At 34.8% G+C, this 17,349-nt stretch overlaps 2 protein-coding genes across 2 annotated transcripts; both read right to left on the bottom strand.

Annotated features, from left to right (window-relative positions):
- Positions 1 to 2,064: 2,064 nt before the first annotated feature.
- LOC133035019 (uncharacterized) lies at positions 2,065 to 3,806 on the bottom strand. The gene is made up of 2 exons (XM_061110657.1): positions 3,078 to 3,806; positions 2,065 to 2,980 (listed from the first exon to the last, which is right to left on the bottom strand). Exons 1-2 carry the CDS (start codon positions 3,804 to 3,806, stop codon positions 2,777 to 2,779), a joined length of 933 nt encoding a protein of 310 aa, XP_060966640.1. The 3' UTR covers positions 2,065 to 2,776.
- Positions 3,807 to 9,855: 6,049 nt separating this feature from the next.
- LOC115710534 (zinc finger BED domain-containing protein RICESLEEPER 2) lies at positions 9,856 to 11,740 on the bottom strand. Its single transcript, XM_061110656.1, has 2 exons — positions 10,919 to 11,740; positions 9,856 to 10,812 (listed from the first exon to the last, which is right to left on the bottom strand). Exons 1-2 carry the CDS (start codon positions 11,719 to 11,721, stop codon positions 10,344 to 10,346), a joined length of 1,272 nt encoding a protein of 423 aa, XP_060966639.1. The 5' UTR covers positions 11,722 to 11,740; the 3' UTR covers positions 9,856 to 10,343.
- Between the last annotated feature and the right edge of the window lie 5,609 nt (positions 11,741 to 17,349).

Below are 17,349 nucleotides of genomic sequence, written 5' to 3'. Positions count from 1 at the left end.
TACCAGTCCCCACTGGTTAGTAGTAGCTCACTTAGCACCAAGGTGCAAGGGGTGGTGGAGAGCTGACACCAGAGTACCCCCTTAAAGAGCATTCTGAGCTTTTAGCCTTCTACCAGGAACATAGATGATTTTTGCTCTGTAGACATATAGGAAGCACCATATACCAAATCACCTAGTTTCGCCAAACCGATTGCACCATTCTATTTGTAGACCCAAATAAATGGTGAATACCAAGTCCCGTCCCATTCCGAGCAATATTGAAGATATTTACGAAAATGCCACTGCATACAAACTACGCATTAGCATGCCACCTTCATGCACCACAACATGCGCCACCACTTGGCCAACTTGTGGGCATCACTTAGCTAGTAACGTGCCATCATAGACTGCACGTAACATCAAGCAGCACCATGGGTAGTTGGCCACCTTATTAAGGGGAAGTACACCCAAGATGGAACTAAGTACAAGGCTAAAGACATACAGATGGACATGTTTGACAACTATGGTATCAATATGAGTTATGTGAAGGCGTGGAGGTGCAGGGAGATGGGACTTACGTATGCTAGGGGTACGCCTGAGTTTTCATACATGAAGCTTCCTGGGTACTTGTACATGCTGGAATAGAAGAATCCAGGTACCATTACTGACTTGTACTTAGAGGATGAGCGGTTCAAGTACTGTTTTATATCACTCGGTGCATGTAGAAGGGGCTTTTCTTTTTGTCGTCCTGTTTTGAGTATCGATGGCACCTTCTTGAAGACGAAGTACGGCGGTATAATGTTAGTTGCTGTGGCATACGATGCGAACAACCAATTGTTGCAGGTTGCTTATGGTATCGTTGACAGTGAGAATAACGACTCCTGGAAGTATTTCTTACAGAAGTTGAGGGTAGCAATTGGCGTGGTTGAGAACTTAGTGTTTGTGTCAGATAGGCATCAAAGCATTGATCATGCTGTTGAACTCGTTTTTCCCGAAGCAGTCCACTGTGCATGCTATCACCACATTGTTATGAACGTGAACGCCAAATTCAAGACTGATGCTTTTCACAACCAAATATATAATGTTGCTTACGCATGGTCGAAGACTGAATGCGATAGAGAGTTCGAGAAGCTTAGAAAGATGAATCCGGCCATTGCTGCATCTGTGGAGAGTATAGGGTTTGAGAAGTGGGCTCACCCTTATTGTTTGGGCGATAGATACAACATCATGACGAGCAACGCTGCTAAAAGCTTCAATAGTGTCACAGAAGAGTTCAGGAAATATCCAATAACTACTTTGGTTGAATTTATCAGGTTCACACTCCAATCGTGGTTCGCTGATTGCCTCGAAAATGCTGACAAATGTACCACCCCTTTGGCCACGCTCTTTGAAAAAAACTTGGCGAAAATTCATGAAAATGCAAGGTACAGGCGCGTCCAACGAAATGGAGCCAATTTGTATAACGTTGGTAGGGGACCTAACGGTGAAAGAGGTGGTGATGTGAATCTAGTTGAAAGAACATGCACCTGCGGCGTGTTCACGTTATTGAAACTCCCTTGCCTTCATGCATGTGCCGCGGCATTTGAAAACGAACACAAGTGTGTACACGCTTTGCTCACCTTATTATTCAAAAGAAACGTGGAGGAAGATTTACGATGATACCATCAATCTTGCTGGTGACGAGGATGATTGGGTTCTCCCAGAACACATCAAGAATATGAAAGTTGGGGTACCTGTGGAAAAGAAGCCTGTAGGTCGTCCAAGAAAAAGCAACGCTGGAAGAAGACGGGAGAACCGTTTCCCGTCTGGTGATAAAAAAGGTTCTGTACCACGAAACTGCAGCCGCTGTGGGAGTTCAGGCCACAACAGAGCAACATGCAAAGCCCGCATTTGAGGCGTCCTGTACTTATTCGTTGTCTTCACTAGTAACTGGTCTAACTATGAATAATTATCGCTATTTCAGGTTCAAAACTGCTTTAAAATAATGTCGAGGTTGAATATTTTTTAAATATTTTAATTATTTTTAGGTTTAATAGTTATTTTTGTTGAATAATATCGATATTTAATATTTGAAACCACGAATAATTATCAAAATTTGAACGAAGAGAAAGTCTATATATACATAACTGTAATGTTAATTACACAAAATATACAATGTCCCAATAATTACACATATAATCAGCCGACATTTTGGTAAAATAAATCAACACACCACCGTTGACGAAACATAGCTATCCGGCCTGGCGTCACATCAGTCAATCCACGTTGCATCATGAGATGCTCCACATACTCAATGCAATAGACGCCACAATCACCACTAAATGCAAAATAAAATGTAAAGTCAGTCTAACGTAAAACATATTTTAATACTATAGTACTTTTTTATCGCTATGTACCTGGTTGTTGACTTCGGAACTAAGTCGTGAGTGGCTCGAGTCGAATGCATTTTTGGAAGCATCGTGATGTCCCTGTTAGTTAACGCCATGATCTGGTTGTTATGTGGAAATTCCCCGGTTGCAAGGATTAACGAGGGCAGCAGTTCTCCCCAAGTCTTCAGGATGGGTTCCATGGCAGTCCAATGACAGACGCTGGAATCACAGTCGTAGACATTAATTTTCCACAGCTCTATGTCGACTTCAAGTGTGACCCAGTGCCTTGCCTCGGGAAGATGCAGAACGAAGTAAATAAACTCGTTACCCCTCCATCTCTCAAAGACTTGGGACTGTAATTACAGAGAACAACGAAACAATTAACAAACCATAATAATCCTCCCAAACAATTAACATTTAAAATCTTACTAAAACAATACCTTATGAACCCATCTGCAGTAGTCCAGGATATAATCCTCCCACACAAAGTTTCTCCTCGGACCCTTGTGGCTCGTCCATGCACTGCTGATCATGCTGGTCACGAATGTGGAGAGAATGACACCCTTCTGAGGAAATGTCAGTGGATAGTCGGTACGTCGCCTCCTCAGCATATGCATTCCTGCATCTATATGCTGCATATAAAGGGAAATGTCAGTTAGACAAAAAAAAAATATATTAATTGCACATAAAGTTGTAAAGTGAAGTAATATTATAAAATACTTTACTTACGTCATCTGTAAGCCATTCCTTTGGTGTGAGCATTATCCAAAAGAATCCTGGACCGTAATCACCACTTCTCAAATCCCGAAGTCGGTGGTTCGGAATGAGTCCAACACACCACTTTCGAAAAGTGATTAACAATTTCTCATCCGGTGGCTCCAGGGGATCAAACGTCGAAGATGGCCTATGTCTCCTCTTCATCTCCGTATAGTCACCGAACCATACAGGAGGATTTCTCTTCCTCTTCCGACTCTTAACCACTGCAGGTTGTGCCTCTATCGACAGAATCTCACCCTGCGACTCGGTGTCATGTACATGGATAACAGGTTGTGCCTCGATCGGAGTCGCTGGAGCTCCCTCATAAGGATCGTACCCATCGGGGAAGACCTCCTCCTCTTCTACTGGGGGTGAAGCAGCTGGTGGTGGGGTAGATGGATCTGCTGGGGCCTCCGGTGCTGAAGCTGTCGTTGGCGGACGATTCAACATGGCCAATATGTCTCTGAGCTGCTCCATAATTACGTTCTGACCACCCTTCAGCTCTACATGGCTGGTCTCGTATGCCTTCTTCAGCTCGACATGAGCAGCATACAGACCCTGAGTGTCAGCCTCGATCCTATCCAACCTCGCCACTAAATCAGTGTACTCAGCACCCCGAACGCCTGATGAAGATGGTGCACTCGGCTGAGGTTCTGAACCAGTGGCCTGAAAAAATATATACCAAAAAAATACGGTAAGCATACGATAATTCCACAATGTAACAAATATCACAAAACAAAAACAATAAAAAATCAAGACATAAAAAAAAAAGTTCCAAAAATTGGTACCTGAGTGTCTGTTTCCTGAGTGTCTGGGACCTGAGTCTCTGGTACCTGACTACCTGCCTCAGCCTCTATGTCATCCACACCATCATCAACCAGGTTCTCCACACCATCGTAAGATATGGTCTCACAAATGCCTCCTCCTCTGTCCGTGGAAGTAGCCCCTTCACCACTTCAAGATTCTGTTTATGGTTCAAAAAATATCAAAATAGAACCATTTAGCATTTATTACAAGCATTTATGTTAAATAATTATTCTGAACATAAGTGAAAATCATACCCGTCTAGAAAATAATGCGCTGACGTCTTTCTTCCCAATATCGCCTTTGCTCGTCCAGCTAAGCATCCTGGGGAACTGAATCCCGTGATTCGTGCCATACCTCTTCCCAACCTCCAAAATGGCCTCGTACGCCCAATATTGTACTGCAGGTGCGAAGCCATATGCTGTGTATTTGCACTCGTGCTGAACATCCGAACTCAGCTTCTTCTCGTAGTTGGCCTTCTGTTTCAACATGTCTTTTTGAAGCGAGTGCATGAGTCTGGCGAATGAGTGCTTCCCCCAAGGAATCCGGAAGAAGAACTCGAGGTCTTCCACATATCTAAGTATGTGAGGCGTAATCAGCGCGTTTGCCTCGCGGCCCAGAAGCACTGACTCCACAAACAAGCACAAGCCGAGCTTGTACAAGTCTTCCGGGTTCTGATAGTTTGTAAACCTATCTTGGAGTGCTTCTGTCTTCACACTATCAGACCGGTTGAAATATTTGTTGATCAATCGGTCTGACCCTGAGCGCGCGACCTGCGCAGCCTTCTCCTCTTCTGTTGGCCCCGAGGAGAAGTCCAGGCCTGTAATGAGTGCAAACTCCAGCACTCCGAATCTGACCTCCTTCCGACCAACGTAAAACCGCATCCTCAACTCCTCCTGAGCATCCACTTTCATTTTGTGGAGCATCAGCTGGTGAAATAACACCGAGGAGAATGTCAAGGGTACGACATTCCAAAAGCTGCCGAAACGGCTTTCCTTCGCCGTGTTATTCAAGTTGTACTCCTCAAACCGAGTTTTGATTTTTGCAAAAATTCCAGTGCCTCTATATGTGACGCGGCCAGTAAAATGCTCGGGTGCTGGAATTATGAGTCTGGAAGCCATCTGAAAAAACAAAAACCAAAAAAAATTTAATGTCAAAAAAGTTAAGAAATGTCGACATAACATCGACATCATGTCGATATTCTGTCGACATTATCAAAAATTCAGTGACCACCTAATTTGTCGACAAAACGTCGACATACAATCGACATGCTATCGACATTATCATAAGAGCAGTGACAAACGACCAACATCGACAACTTATCGACATACAGTCGACAAATTGTCGACATTATACCAATTAACTACCATACGACTCAACTCCAACTTCCTATCGATAACCTATCGATATACAGTCGACAAATTATCGACATTCTAACAATTAACTACCATAAGAATCAACTACAACTTATTATCGACAACCTATCGACATATAGTCGACAAATTATCGACATTCTAACAGTAAACTACCATAAGAATCAACTACAACTTATTATCGACAACCTATCGACATATAGTCGACAAATTGTCGACATTACATGGCAAAACTACATAACATCAAACAAGGTAAAACCATCGACAAATTGTCGACATGATGTCGACAACCTGTCGACAACAATGTTCAAACACACAAACAGAAAACTACATATATCGATATCCTATCGACATTTCATCAATAACGCTGTAAAAACACACAAACACCATTGAAACATATCCAACATATACAACATGCAATAATTGACATCTAGATTCGCATATACAATCTAAAACAATGTTATCTGAAGAACATACACAAATTCGCATCCAAATCTATGAAATTTCTAAATTTTAAACAGAAAAAAACTTACCGTTGGATTGGATTGGATCAGTGGTTCGTGGTCGTGGTCGTGGGTCGCCGTGGGTCTTCGTCCTCTTCGTCGTCGTCGTCGGTCGCCTTGGGTTTCGTGGGTTCCTGGGTTCGTGGGTTCCTGGGGTGAGGCCGGTTCGTGGGATGAGGCCGGTTCGTGGGTTCGTGGGTTCGTGAGGGGTGAGGAGGACAGAGAGAGAGAGAGAGAGAGAGAGAAAGGGAACGTCTGAGAGAGAGGGGGGTCGACTGGTTCGTGAAGAGAGAGAGAGAGAGAGAGAGAGAGAGAGAGAGAGAGAGAGAGAGAGAGAGAGAGAGAGAGAGAGAGAGAGAGAGAGAGAGAGAGAGAGAGAGAGAGAGAGAGAGAGAGAGAGAGAGAGAGGGAACGTCAGAAAGAGAGAGGGAACGTCTGAGAGAGAGGGAAAGTTTAATTTAGGGGTATTTTAGGAATCTTTTAAAATTAGAGGAATCAATTTGTACAAATTATAAAAGGGTATAAATTTTGATATAGGTTATATTATTAAGGGCAAATAATGAAATTTCTCCAGTCAAATAAGATATTTTCTAGATAGTAATTTCTAGACTACTTATTATTTCTAATATTAAATAGGAAAATATTATACATTGTGAAATTAATTATTTATATAATTAATTTTGGTACAATTTATTTTAAGTATATTTTTTCCTAGTATTAAACTAGAGATTAATAATTAAGTCTTCTCTACATTTAATTATTTATTTCTTGAATTTAATACATTTAATTAATTTGAAAATTAAATATCTAAGTTAATTTTCATCATGATACTTAAATATTTCTTTTTCATGACACTTAATTAAATAGAAAATTATTTTTAGTTGAAATTTATTTTTTCAACTAAATTTAAATAATTTTCAAAATATATTTTTTCTTTATTTTATTAATAAAATTTCGAAATTGCATTTCTTAAATGCTGGAATTTCGAATTTTATTTGAAAAATAGATTAAAGTTGTAAATTATTTATTTTAATTTTGGACCAACTTAAATTAATGATTTTTTCATTTAATGATTAATTAAAATAAATGAAGTAAAATATATTTAATTAGAAATTAAATTAATTAGTCAAAGGAAAATCTAGATAGATATTATCTGTGTTTGCTTGAAGTATTTTTCTAGTGTATTTAATTAAATAGAAAATTAATATTTAAGTTGATTTTCATCATCATACTTAAATATTTGAAATTTTTCTTATATATTTAATTAAATAGGAAAATTATATTTTTTGTTGTAAATTAATTTTATTAATTAATTTTGGGCCAACATTAAATTAGAATAATTTTTCCAGGATTTAATTTTAATTTTAACATGTATTTTCGAAAATTGTATTCTTAAATACTTTAATTTTTTCGAAATGCAATATATATATATAGAAAATTAAATTTGAGTTGTAAATTAATTTAAATTAATTTTGTAACAACTTAAATTGAATATTTTTCTAAATATTTATTGGAAATTATTACTAAGATGGAAATAATTCATGTTATTTTCATATCCATCTAAGTAAAATTTATAAATATTAAATTAAAATTTATATTTGAAATTTTTCATTCTAAATTAAAAATTTTAATTAATAAATATATATTTAAAATAAATAGATTAAAATAAAGAGAATCAAAGAAAATACAACTCTCTTTAAATAATGAGCTTTATTATTAAGATATTCGATCTCCATTGTTGGTTTTACATCGCGTTTGTTTTAGTGAGTAATCCTCCCTAATGGAGGAACGTTCATTTGCAATTTCGCACCGTTTAATCTTGAAAGATAAGTAGTTTGTAAGTGTTTTATATGGTATGGATCACCCTAATGGTGGCGACCATATTTGACTTGCAAATTATGAAACAATGGTGGAAGCTTATAAGATAGAATTGCCTTGACTCTCGCCTAAACGGGACAACGCTGAATTCCAATCTTGATCGAATAAAAGGTTGCTAGAATGTTTAACATTTTAGATGAGCTGACAACTCTATTCAATGGATGGTAGCTTTGACTCTCGCCTAAACGGGACACTGATATCAGTTTGTTGAAAACCTTGGAAATTATTTAGGATTGTATGTTTTAGTAGGGCTGAGCATGGGTTGGGTTGGCCGGGTTGAAGGTATTTCAATGACCCAACCCAATAACATCGGCCTAGAAATTTATAACCCATTCACATACTGAAATTTATCTAACCCAACCCATTTTTTCTTTTATGGGTTGGGTTGGTTTAGGTTGGGTCGGGTTATAACCCTTATTTCATAACCAAAAATAAATCAGATTTGAATGTAACCAAATGCATGCTGAAAAAAATTAAAATTTCAAATATAAACTAATTCATCCAAAGTAACATAATATCAAGGATCAAATATTACACTTATCCAAAGTCTTAAAAACTATTAAAATTGTCCATAACAAACTTAAACAAAACAAATCAATTTTTACATCAGCCTTAATCAACAATCCCAAGTCTCAACGTCAATAATTTTTGCTTTTGGGGATGATTCCTTCACCTTGAGTTTATTTTCTACAATTATAAAAAAAAATTAGTAAAATTATTATAAACAAATAACCATGACAAAATAAAGGACTATGTTCAATATTCATGAAGAAAATTATCATAAACTTAAATTTCATCCAAATACTAATTTGAATCCTCTGAAGCACCCAAGTTTGAGTTAGAAACTAATGTCTCTACCAAATTAGCAAAACAATTATAATTCTAAAAAAGAGAAGATTACAAATAATAAATAAATAATTAAATACACAACTCAAACAAAAATAAAAAAAAAATTAGTACAAAAGATAATCAAATGTCAAATAATACATATAAAAAGTCAGATTATAAATAAAATTAAATCAGTTTCCAGTACCAACATCTAAAATAATATTAATATACACTACTATATTAATCAAACATTACAAAGATTAAAAAAAATCAGCAATACATTTTAGTTCCTAGCCTAAAATTATCTACAAAAAATAACCTGATCATAACTAAATAAAATAAAACAAACTCAATAACAAAAAAAAAATTATATTCCAACACAGTTTTTAATCACAAATAAATATGAAGACCTAAACAACAAATAACAAACATTAAGACCTGAACAATAAACATCCAGATCTAGAATGAGTCTTACAAGCATAATGTTCTCAACTAGAATGGGGACCATGGATCTATATGCTGAGCTTCCAATAAGTGAACCAAATTTACCAAGTAAATTCCTACTTATTAATTCTTCATTGAATCCACTCTTAGAACTTAGAATTGCACTCTCAGACTTATATAGAGCATATTGTATGTTCCACGATATCAATATGCTATCTCATTTAACCATTGTTATAATCTTATTGTGATTTAAAGATCCTCTATATAGATGATCTACATCGAGATGGGATTTCTTTACCGTTCTCACCCCTCAATGTATTTTGCCCCTTAAAACACTTAGCTACCTGTAAATGGTGTTTAGTGATCTAATAATTAGTCAATTAAACAAGAGCTCATCCATTTACTTCTATCTGCTAAGCTCGAAGGAAATCATCACTTGACTTCTATACACCAGTAGAAGCTATAGATTCCATATTTATGTTCAGCACTCCCACTCAATCATACTATCATGTTCCCAAAATATACGTATCACCCTGACCCAAAAGTAGGCTTAACTAATAAATCAAAGAACATGAATAGCACTCCTGAGTTGAGCCTAAGCATATCAGAATTTAGATTCTTTTAATCTTAAGATCAACTACTGATATTGACTTGGAAAGATATGTATAACTAGGGCTGTACGTCGGTCGGTTTGGGCGGTTTATTCTATATATTTTCTAACCCAATCTAAAGTTCGGGTTGCTAAAATTTAAGTGCAACCCGCCCAATTTTTAAAAAAAAAAAAAGTGCAAACCAACTAACGGTTTGGTCGGGTTAACCCGCCCAAACCGGCCAAACTTTTTTTTTTAAATTTTAAAGTCAAAGTTAATAAAAATTAGCTGTAATATTATAACCTGTAATATTAGAAAGTTCAAATCTTTAATTATAACTTGTAATATTGGAAAGTTTCAAACAAATCCAATTAAAAAAACACCACAATCCAAAAGCCAAATTGCAAATAAACAAAAGTCCAAGTCCAAGCAGTCCAAAAGTTTTTTTTTTTAAAGAAAAAAGAGACATAACAGAACAATCTATTCATAGTCCAAAATATAAAAAGCTAGCACAATTATACAAAATAAATCCAAAAGGCAATCATCGAACAACTCCATGAAACTGATCATAAAGCACCACTAGTAGTTGTATCCGTTCCTACGCTTGTTGTAATACATTCTTCTAGAATAAAAATAAAATTGAAACAAATTAGAAACCAATATTTATTAGTAAGATATGTAAAGAAAAGAAAATTATATGTGTGAAATGATATATTTTTTTTTACCTAATTCAACTAGTTCGGAAGTCTCCAAATCTTCAATTTCGTTCATGTATTGTCTCAACACAACAGGAGCATCATACTCACAAGTCAACCAATTCTATGAGCAAATTAACGCCTCAACTGTCTTTGGAGACAAAGAACTTCTAAATGGATCAAGTATTCGTCCTCCAGTAGAAAAAGCTGATTCGGAAGCAACGCTAGACATTTGAACAGCCAAAACATCTCTAGCAATGTGAGAGACAATAGGATACTTACTACTATTCCTTTTCCACCAATCAAGAATGTCAAAGTCCACATTTTCAAGTAATTTTTCCTTTCTATCATTAAGATAATCATCCAAATCATTAGTGATTTCTTCACTTGACACAAACTTGAGCTTAATAAGGAATGATGTGCTACTTGAATTTCCACTTGCATTGGATTTGGAAGTAATATTTTCAGTTACTTGTTGATCATTGGAAGAATTAGGCAGCACAACAATATTTTGATAAAAACCATACAAGCTAGTCATCATATTTTCAACTTTTTTGATCATTGTTTCAGCTATAATTGACTCATAGAGGTACCTAACAAGTAATTAATTAGTAAACATTAATCAATGTATATAGAAAAAATTAAATAGTAATATAAAATTAGATCCATAATTAAAGAGAAATAAATAAAAAACCATACCTGAAACCGTTCCGAACCACATCAAGTTTGAATCTTGGATCCAAAATGGAGGCAATATACTGCAACAAGTTAACCTTCTCAATATTGCCCCAATACTTGTTAAACTTCAATTGCATGCTCGCTGCCATTTTACTTATCAACTCATCTTTACTAGCCTTCATATCATTGAGCTCAACTTGAACTTGCAAAATCTCTTGAAAGAAAAGATTTGATGTCACGTACAATGACCCACTAAACTTCAAAGTGAGTTCATAAAAAGATTTGAGAAAGTTAACAAATACTTCAGCATTGCTCCAATCACTAGCTTCTGGTGGGCCATCAAGTTTCTCTCCATTAACTCTTTCTTCTTCAAAATACTTAATGTAGTATGCATCCCCTTCCATATACTTAAAAACACTGTTGAACTTCAATGCTGCTTCTAGCATCATGTATGTGGAGTTCCATCTTGTCACCACATCCAAACAGAGCAAGGTTTTTGATTCAACATTTGCATCCGTACAAGCTTCTCTAAATCGCTTCAACCGAGCAGGAGAAGATCTCACATACCTCACCGCATTCCTTATGCTAGATATGGCATAAGACATATCTTTTAAACCATCACTAACAACCAAATTTAAAATATGTGCACAACAACGCATATGGAACATCTCTCCACCCAAAACTAAAGCTTTATCTTTTTCTTTTAAATATTCCTTTACCTTTCTCAAAGCTACATCATTTGACGAGGCATTATCAACTGTGATAGAGAAAAGTTGAGTAATACCCCATTGATTGAGACAATTGATTAGTTCTTTTGCCACCATATCACCTTTGTGGCTAGGAACTTGAATGGAACTGATGATTCTTTTTTGCATCTTCCAACTATCATCAATCCAATGAGCAGTCAAACACATATAACTAATATTTTGTATAGAAGTCCAACAATCAGTAGTTAAAGACATCCTACGATTGACAAAAGTCTCTCTCAATTTTTTCTTCTCCTCCAAAAATAATTGGTAGATATCTTGAGCAATTGTAACTCTCGAAGGAAACTCAAATGTAGGGAAAAAATGACTAACAAGCAAGCGAAACCCTTTACCTTCGATATGCCTAAAAGGAAGCTCGTCAATTATGAAATACTTGCCAATCAATTCTCTCACTGTAGCTTGACTAAACCTAGAAGTTCGAGTCCCACTTGAGTTAACTTCAGAGTCTTCATTTGTCTTGGTAAAATGATCAGTTATCATTGCTTGTTTTGTACTCTTATCGACAAATGAGCTAAATGGGCACTTCCTACACTTGTGGTTAATGTGACTCCACAAAGTACTTGTCCCACAATTCTTGGTATCAGCTGCATAATCAGCTTGACAATAGTTACATTCTGCTCTCTCCTTCTCCACTTCCTTGCCTTTCACTTTCATTATTTTTTTAACCATAGTAAAATGATCCCAAAAGGATGATGTTTTTACCCCTTGCCTCTTCCTTTTTTGCGGTATCTCAATTTTAGCTTTTTCATTTTCTTCATTTTCTATAGACCCAGTCGACTTCTGTACTTCAACATCCACATTTTCCTCTTCATTCTCCATAAGTAATGATCTACAAAATAATACATCATACACATTCTAATCTAAATGTATATGATAAAAATAACACAATATAAAGTGAGATCAAATTATAATAAATTAATTGAATTGAACTATAACAACTTAATGTCATGCTTAATTCATTACAACTAGGAACAGGGAAAAGTATCTAGAATCTTAGTGGGAGCCATGCTTAATTCATTACAATAGTAAATTGTGGACAAAAGTTTAAATGGAAAGCAATTGGACCATTCTTATATGTAATTCATGAATGATTAATTTTAATATTAGTTAAGAAATTCTAAAATAGGTTTATTCATAATTTGTATGTATAAAGAAAGAAACGAGCTGGGAAATTTGCATTATAACAAATACAAACTTACCAGAAACTAACAATTCTGTTGTAAATTATTTCCCCAAGACTCTAAAATCTGCAGCCAAGTACCAAAAAGAAACTAGATATAATCAAAGTAGTAAACCAGGAATAGCATGAACAATAAAAAATAAAAAATAACAATTCTGTTGTAAATTATTACACTCACTCACTCTTCAGCCAATTTTCTAGCAAAGTAATGCCTCATGCTATAGAAGACTTGTGGCTAAAACAGAGAAAATAAAAAAATCAGTTGATATACTTTTTAGCTCAATCAAAACAATCTACCATCTATTACCATTTTTCTTTGCCTTTTCAATCATGCCTCTATTTAGGCATCATATGCTCTCATTGGTTTAAACAATAAAGGGACTCTAATCTGGCAATGGCACAGAGAGGAAGGACAAAAAACAAATGGAAACCCAAAGCAGTCAACATATAACACCCATGATATGATATATAAACGTGTAAGATAGGAAATGTTTGTCTTAACACAACTATGGGCTCTATGCAAAGGAGATGCATCTACACAATGTGCAGTATACACTTCATAATAAAGGGGTTTACCATGTTTCCAGTTTCCCATTCAAAAATTTAAGTAAACAACTAAATGGGAATAATTATCACCCAAGCGCTTCACATTGAAGTGAATTTGATGTCATTAATGCATCATGTAAAAAGCCATAGAAAGAATCATAAAATTCATGACTCGCACCAAACAACCACATACCCAAAATCCATCCACTAATTCTCTTACCCCTCCTCTTGAGTCCACTTCTCCATTCTACCAAACACAATCTAAAATGAATTTTCATTAAGAAAGCATACCATCCTCCCAGTAGCTCCTACTATTTTTTTTTTTGTTGTTTTTTCTTTTTTGCATTATAGATTTCAATCTACTCAAACTTCCAATACGCAACAAATAACTAGTCAAATCTTCTAGAAAAGATGTTACATTCTCACACACAATCTACAAGATAACACTGCTCCTTTATTTGCCTGAGGTCTTAATTTTCTTGAAGATTACTATTGTTCTTTGTTATAACCAAACACTATATTACTTAATCAGATACAGAAAGGAAAAAAAAAGTACAGACATTATCCAAGCTTCAAACAGAAATTCAACATAATAACACAAATATGAGGAACCTAATGCTACAAATTGAGATAGAAATACAAGAGGCACTAAATTTAAGCATAGAAATACCATATTACTTAATTAGATACAGAAAGGAAAAAAAAAGTACAGACATTATCCAAGCTTCAAACAGAAATTAATAACACAAATATGAGGAACCTAATGCTACAAATTGAGATAGAAATACAAGAGGCACTAAATTTAAGCATAGAATTCCAAAGAATTTAAATGCCTATTATATATTCCAAAGAGTTAATGTATTTTAAAAAAATTCAAACAAAAAAATAAATAAAATCACTACAGAAATCTGCATAAATTTGAACCGTAGCAATTTAATAAATATTCACAATAGAAGTTTACCATTAGCAATTTAATAAATATTCACAATAGAAGCACCCATGAAAGAAACTAAGAGAGGGTGAGCCAATATGATTATGAAGAAAGAAGAACCTACCTTGTCGCGAACCAAAGCCGAATGTTGCTGCTAGAAAAGCTACTCCACCAACAACCACCACAGATGACGTAGAGAAGAGAAGGACGTCGTTCACCGGAGAAGGACGTCGTCACAATTTAGGAAAAGCGAGAGAGAGAGAGGTGCCTGAGTCTAAGGGATAGAAGAAAGAGATTTGAGCGGCTAAGTTTAGATTTAGGGTTTCATTCTACAATTATTTTTTAAGAAAAAAATTCTTATACGGGTTGGTTCGGGTTATTTCGGTTTTAATGGGCGGGTTGCTTTTTTTTTTAACCCGCCCAATATACAGATTGGGCAGGTTATATTTTCATCGGTTTTTTTCGGTTTGAATTTTTTGTCGGTTTTTTCGGTTTGGTTTGGGCGGGTTATTCGGGTTGGGCGGTTTATGAAAAATTATGTACAGCCCTATGTATAACGGTAAGTTTGTAATATCTTAACTTAGTTGCAATATCGGTCCAGTCCAATGTATACTCCATACATTCGAAACTAGTATACTTTACTAATGTCCTGGAAAGAACATAACACTTACTCCAAGTGTAAGTACACATCATCGCCGATTATCACATTAGTGTAAATCCAATAACACTGATGAAACAGGGACCAATACTTTTGATTCATATGATCACAATCACATTCCATTGTGTTGACGATACTGTAATTGTGAATAAACATATGATCTGGATTTAACTGATTCTGTGTGTAAATGTAATAAACATATTTAAACCATTAGCATGTAGAATTCATGCAAACATCAATCACTTCAAATTTCTTATATTGATAACTAATCAGATTGTAAAGAGTTTTATTTAGGGCATAAAACCCAACAAACTCCCACTTGCACTAACATAAAACAAACTGTGCAAATAGGTCAATCTGATGTCTTGATCTTCAGATAAAGTGTAGTATATTTGAATCCACCCAAACTTCTAGAAACTAGTTCATAAATACTTTTATGAAACATCCTTTACTATATGCTTTACTCATCAAGGGATACTGAAATCTTTTACTATTTTAAAAGTACATCTGAATAAACAGAAGACATATCTCTCATATTTTAAAATATGTAATTGAGATAATACAGTGTAGACTTTTCTTCAGTGATATAACTTTCTGGTATTTTCGAATAGACCAAGTTACAATTCTTCTCTGGTAGAGCTTGAATTATTATTCAATAATTCCTCCACCCCCAAAGTAAGCACCATCTCATAGAAATCGAAATTAGATGGTGAGATACAAGGACAACTGATACACAGTTCCTTAATATCTGACATATAGATCACTTTCATAAATCTTTCTTGAATATCTTATAATGTTCCCTATTTGATTACATCTCAGATAGCTCCCACTCAATAGCAGATGTCTGGTTAAATAATACTTTTAACCTCTGTTTGTTTAGAGAGTTATCTAGTTGTGACTTTTGTATTAGTCTGAAACATTAAGTTAGGACTAAGTCATCAACATAGCAGACTAGTATTTGAAGTGAAAAATACATGCCAGAGATAAAGTAATCAAAAATTAAGATACCATAAAATTTTATGAGGATTAAGAATTCTAAGTTCAAGTCATTCGAATGGACTGAACTAGAGTTCTTTATCTTATTCTCATAATTCTGATAAGCTATATCTATCCATGTGAATGGTTAGATTTGTTTTTCAGTAGTGTTCTTAAGTACCTATCACAAGTATCAACCTAATGAGGATGGGTATAGAACTTTAAAATTCTCCCACTCAATTAAGGTAGTGTGAAACTTTAACAAAGAACTTTCAAAGGTATCAAACTTTTACTTACAACAGTAAAATCGAAATGGAACATACAATCAAGATCAAGAATTTATATTGACAACAGCTAACTCATCATATTACTTCCATGTTTAAATAAGATATGTGTTACATAGGGAATTGTGGAATAGACTCCACCCTTAAGAATATACATATAGGGTACTATGGATAACCTCCATCCCTAAGTATATAGAGATTATGATCCACCCCTAAAGGTTGTAAAGATCATGATTCTCTTAGTGTGATAGAGTTTATGTGGAGTTGAATACTATCCAGAGTTCATTAGATATAAAAGATCGTTGAACTGCATAGTTTTCTTAACTTTTCTCCACCCCTATCAGATCATAAGATCCTTTTATTAAACAAATTTTTAATAATTGTATGAGAATTAACAATTATTAATAAACATAGAAATAGTTTCTAGTGTTTATTTAATATAACTCTATGAAGAGTTGTAAATATTATAGAATTTGCATCAATAATAAAAACACTTACACATACAAACATACAAATATAATGTGGTAATAATTGATGAAGATAAATTAAATGAAGCTCAATCTCATAAATTGCAATTGTTGAATTTCGAAAAAATTAAAAAAAACTTTATTAATAAAAAAAAGTATTGCAACAATATGAGAAAAACAGAGATAAATATCCCTAACTAAAATTTGAAATCCAAATTGTCTTTAAACAATTAATTCAAAAATAAATTGAAGAGCTTCATCTTCATCTGGACGATTTCACCCTTGGTCCAGCTTTCTGATCCAACTCATCTGAGTTCAAGTAGCTTGGCCTATAAGAAGAAGAAAACAAATAAACAAAGTTAGTCCAGAATCATAAATCCAATTGGATAATAATTCACTAAAACTCTTAAAGTTTATAAATGGAAATACCTTGTTTCTTTGCAAGAAGTTTAGGACACTGGGTTTCCAATGACCTTTCTCATTGCAGTAGAAACACTTTCCATTAAGTGTAGGATCACCAGAAGGAACATCCTTTTTATTCTTCGTGGTTTTTGTTCGCTTCTTGGTGTTGTTCCACTTCTTCTTCGATTTGGGCTTCGAAGCAGAGGCAACATTTGCTTCAGGTTTCATCGTCCCATTACCAT

Source organism: Cannabis sativa, chromosome 2 (genome assembly GCF_029168945.1).
Source record: "Cannabis sativa cultivar Pink pepper isolate KNU-18-1 chromosome 2, ASM2916894v1, whole genome shotgun sequence".
In the NCBI taxonomy this organism is placed as follows: domain Eukaryota; kingdom Viridiplantae; phylum Streptophyta; class Magnoliopsida; order Rosales; family Cannabaceae; genus Cannabis; species Cannabis sativa.
The sequence above is the reverse complement of the archived record's forward strand: the minus strand, read 5'-3'. Positions and strand labels throughout refer to the sequence as shown.

Excerpts from the sequence above, each read along its gene's own strand:
- LOC133035019 (XM_061110657.1), bottom strand. The coding sequence starts at position 3,806 with ATGCTTACCGTATTTTTTTGGTATATATTTTTTCAGGCCACTGGTTCA. Across the intron at positions 2,981-3,077 it reads AGGAATGGCTTACAGATGAC|CATATAGATGCAGGAATGCA; the intron begins GTAAGTAAAGTA and ends CTTTATATGCAG.
- LOC115710534 (XM_061110656.1), bottom strand. The coding sequence starts at position 11,721 with ATGGTGGCAAAAGAACTAATCAATTGTCTCAATCAATGGGGTATTACT. Across the intron at positions 10,813-10,918 it reads GTGGTTCGGAACGGTTTCAG|GTACCTCTATGAGTCAATTA; the intron begins GTATGGTTTTTT and ends ATTACTTGTTAG.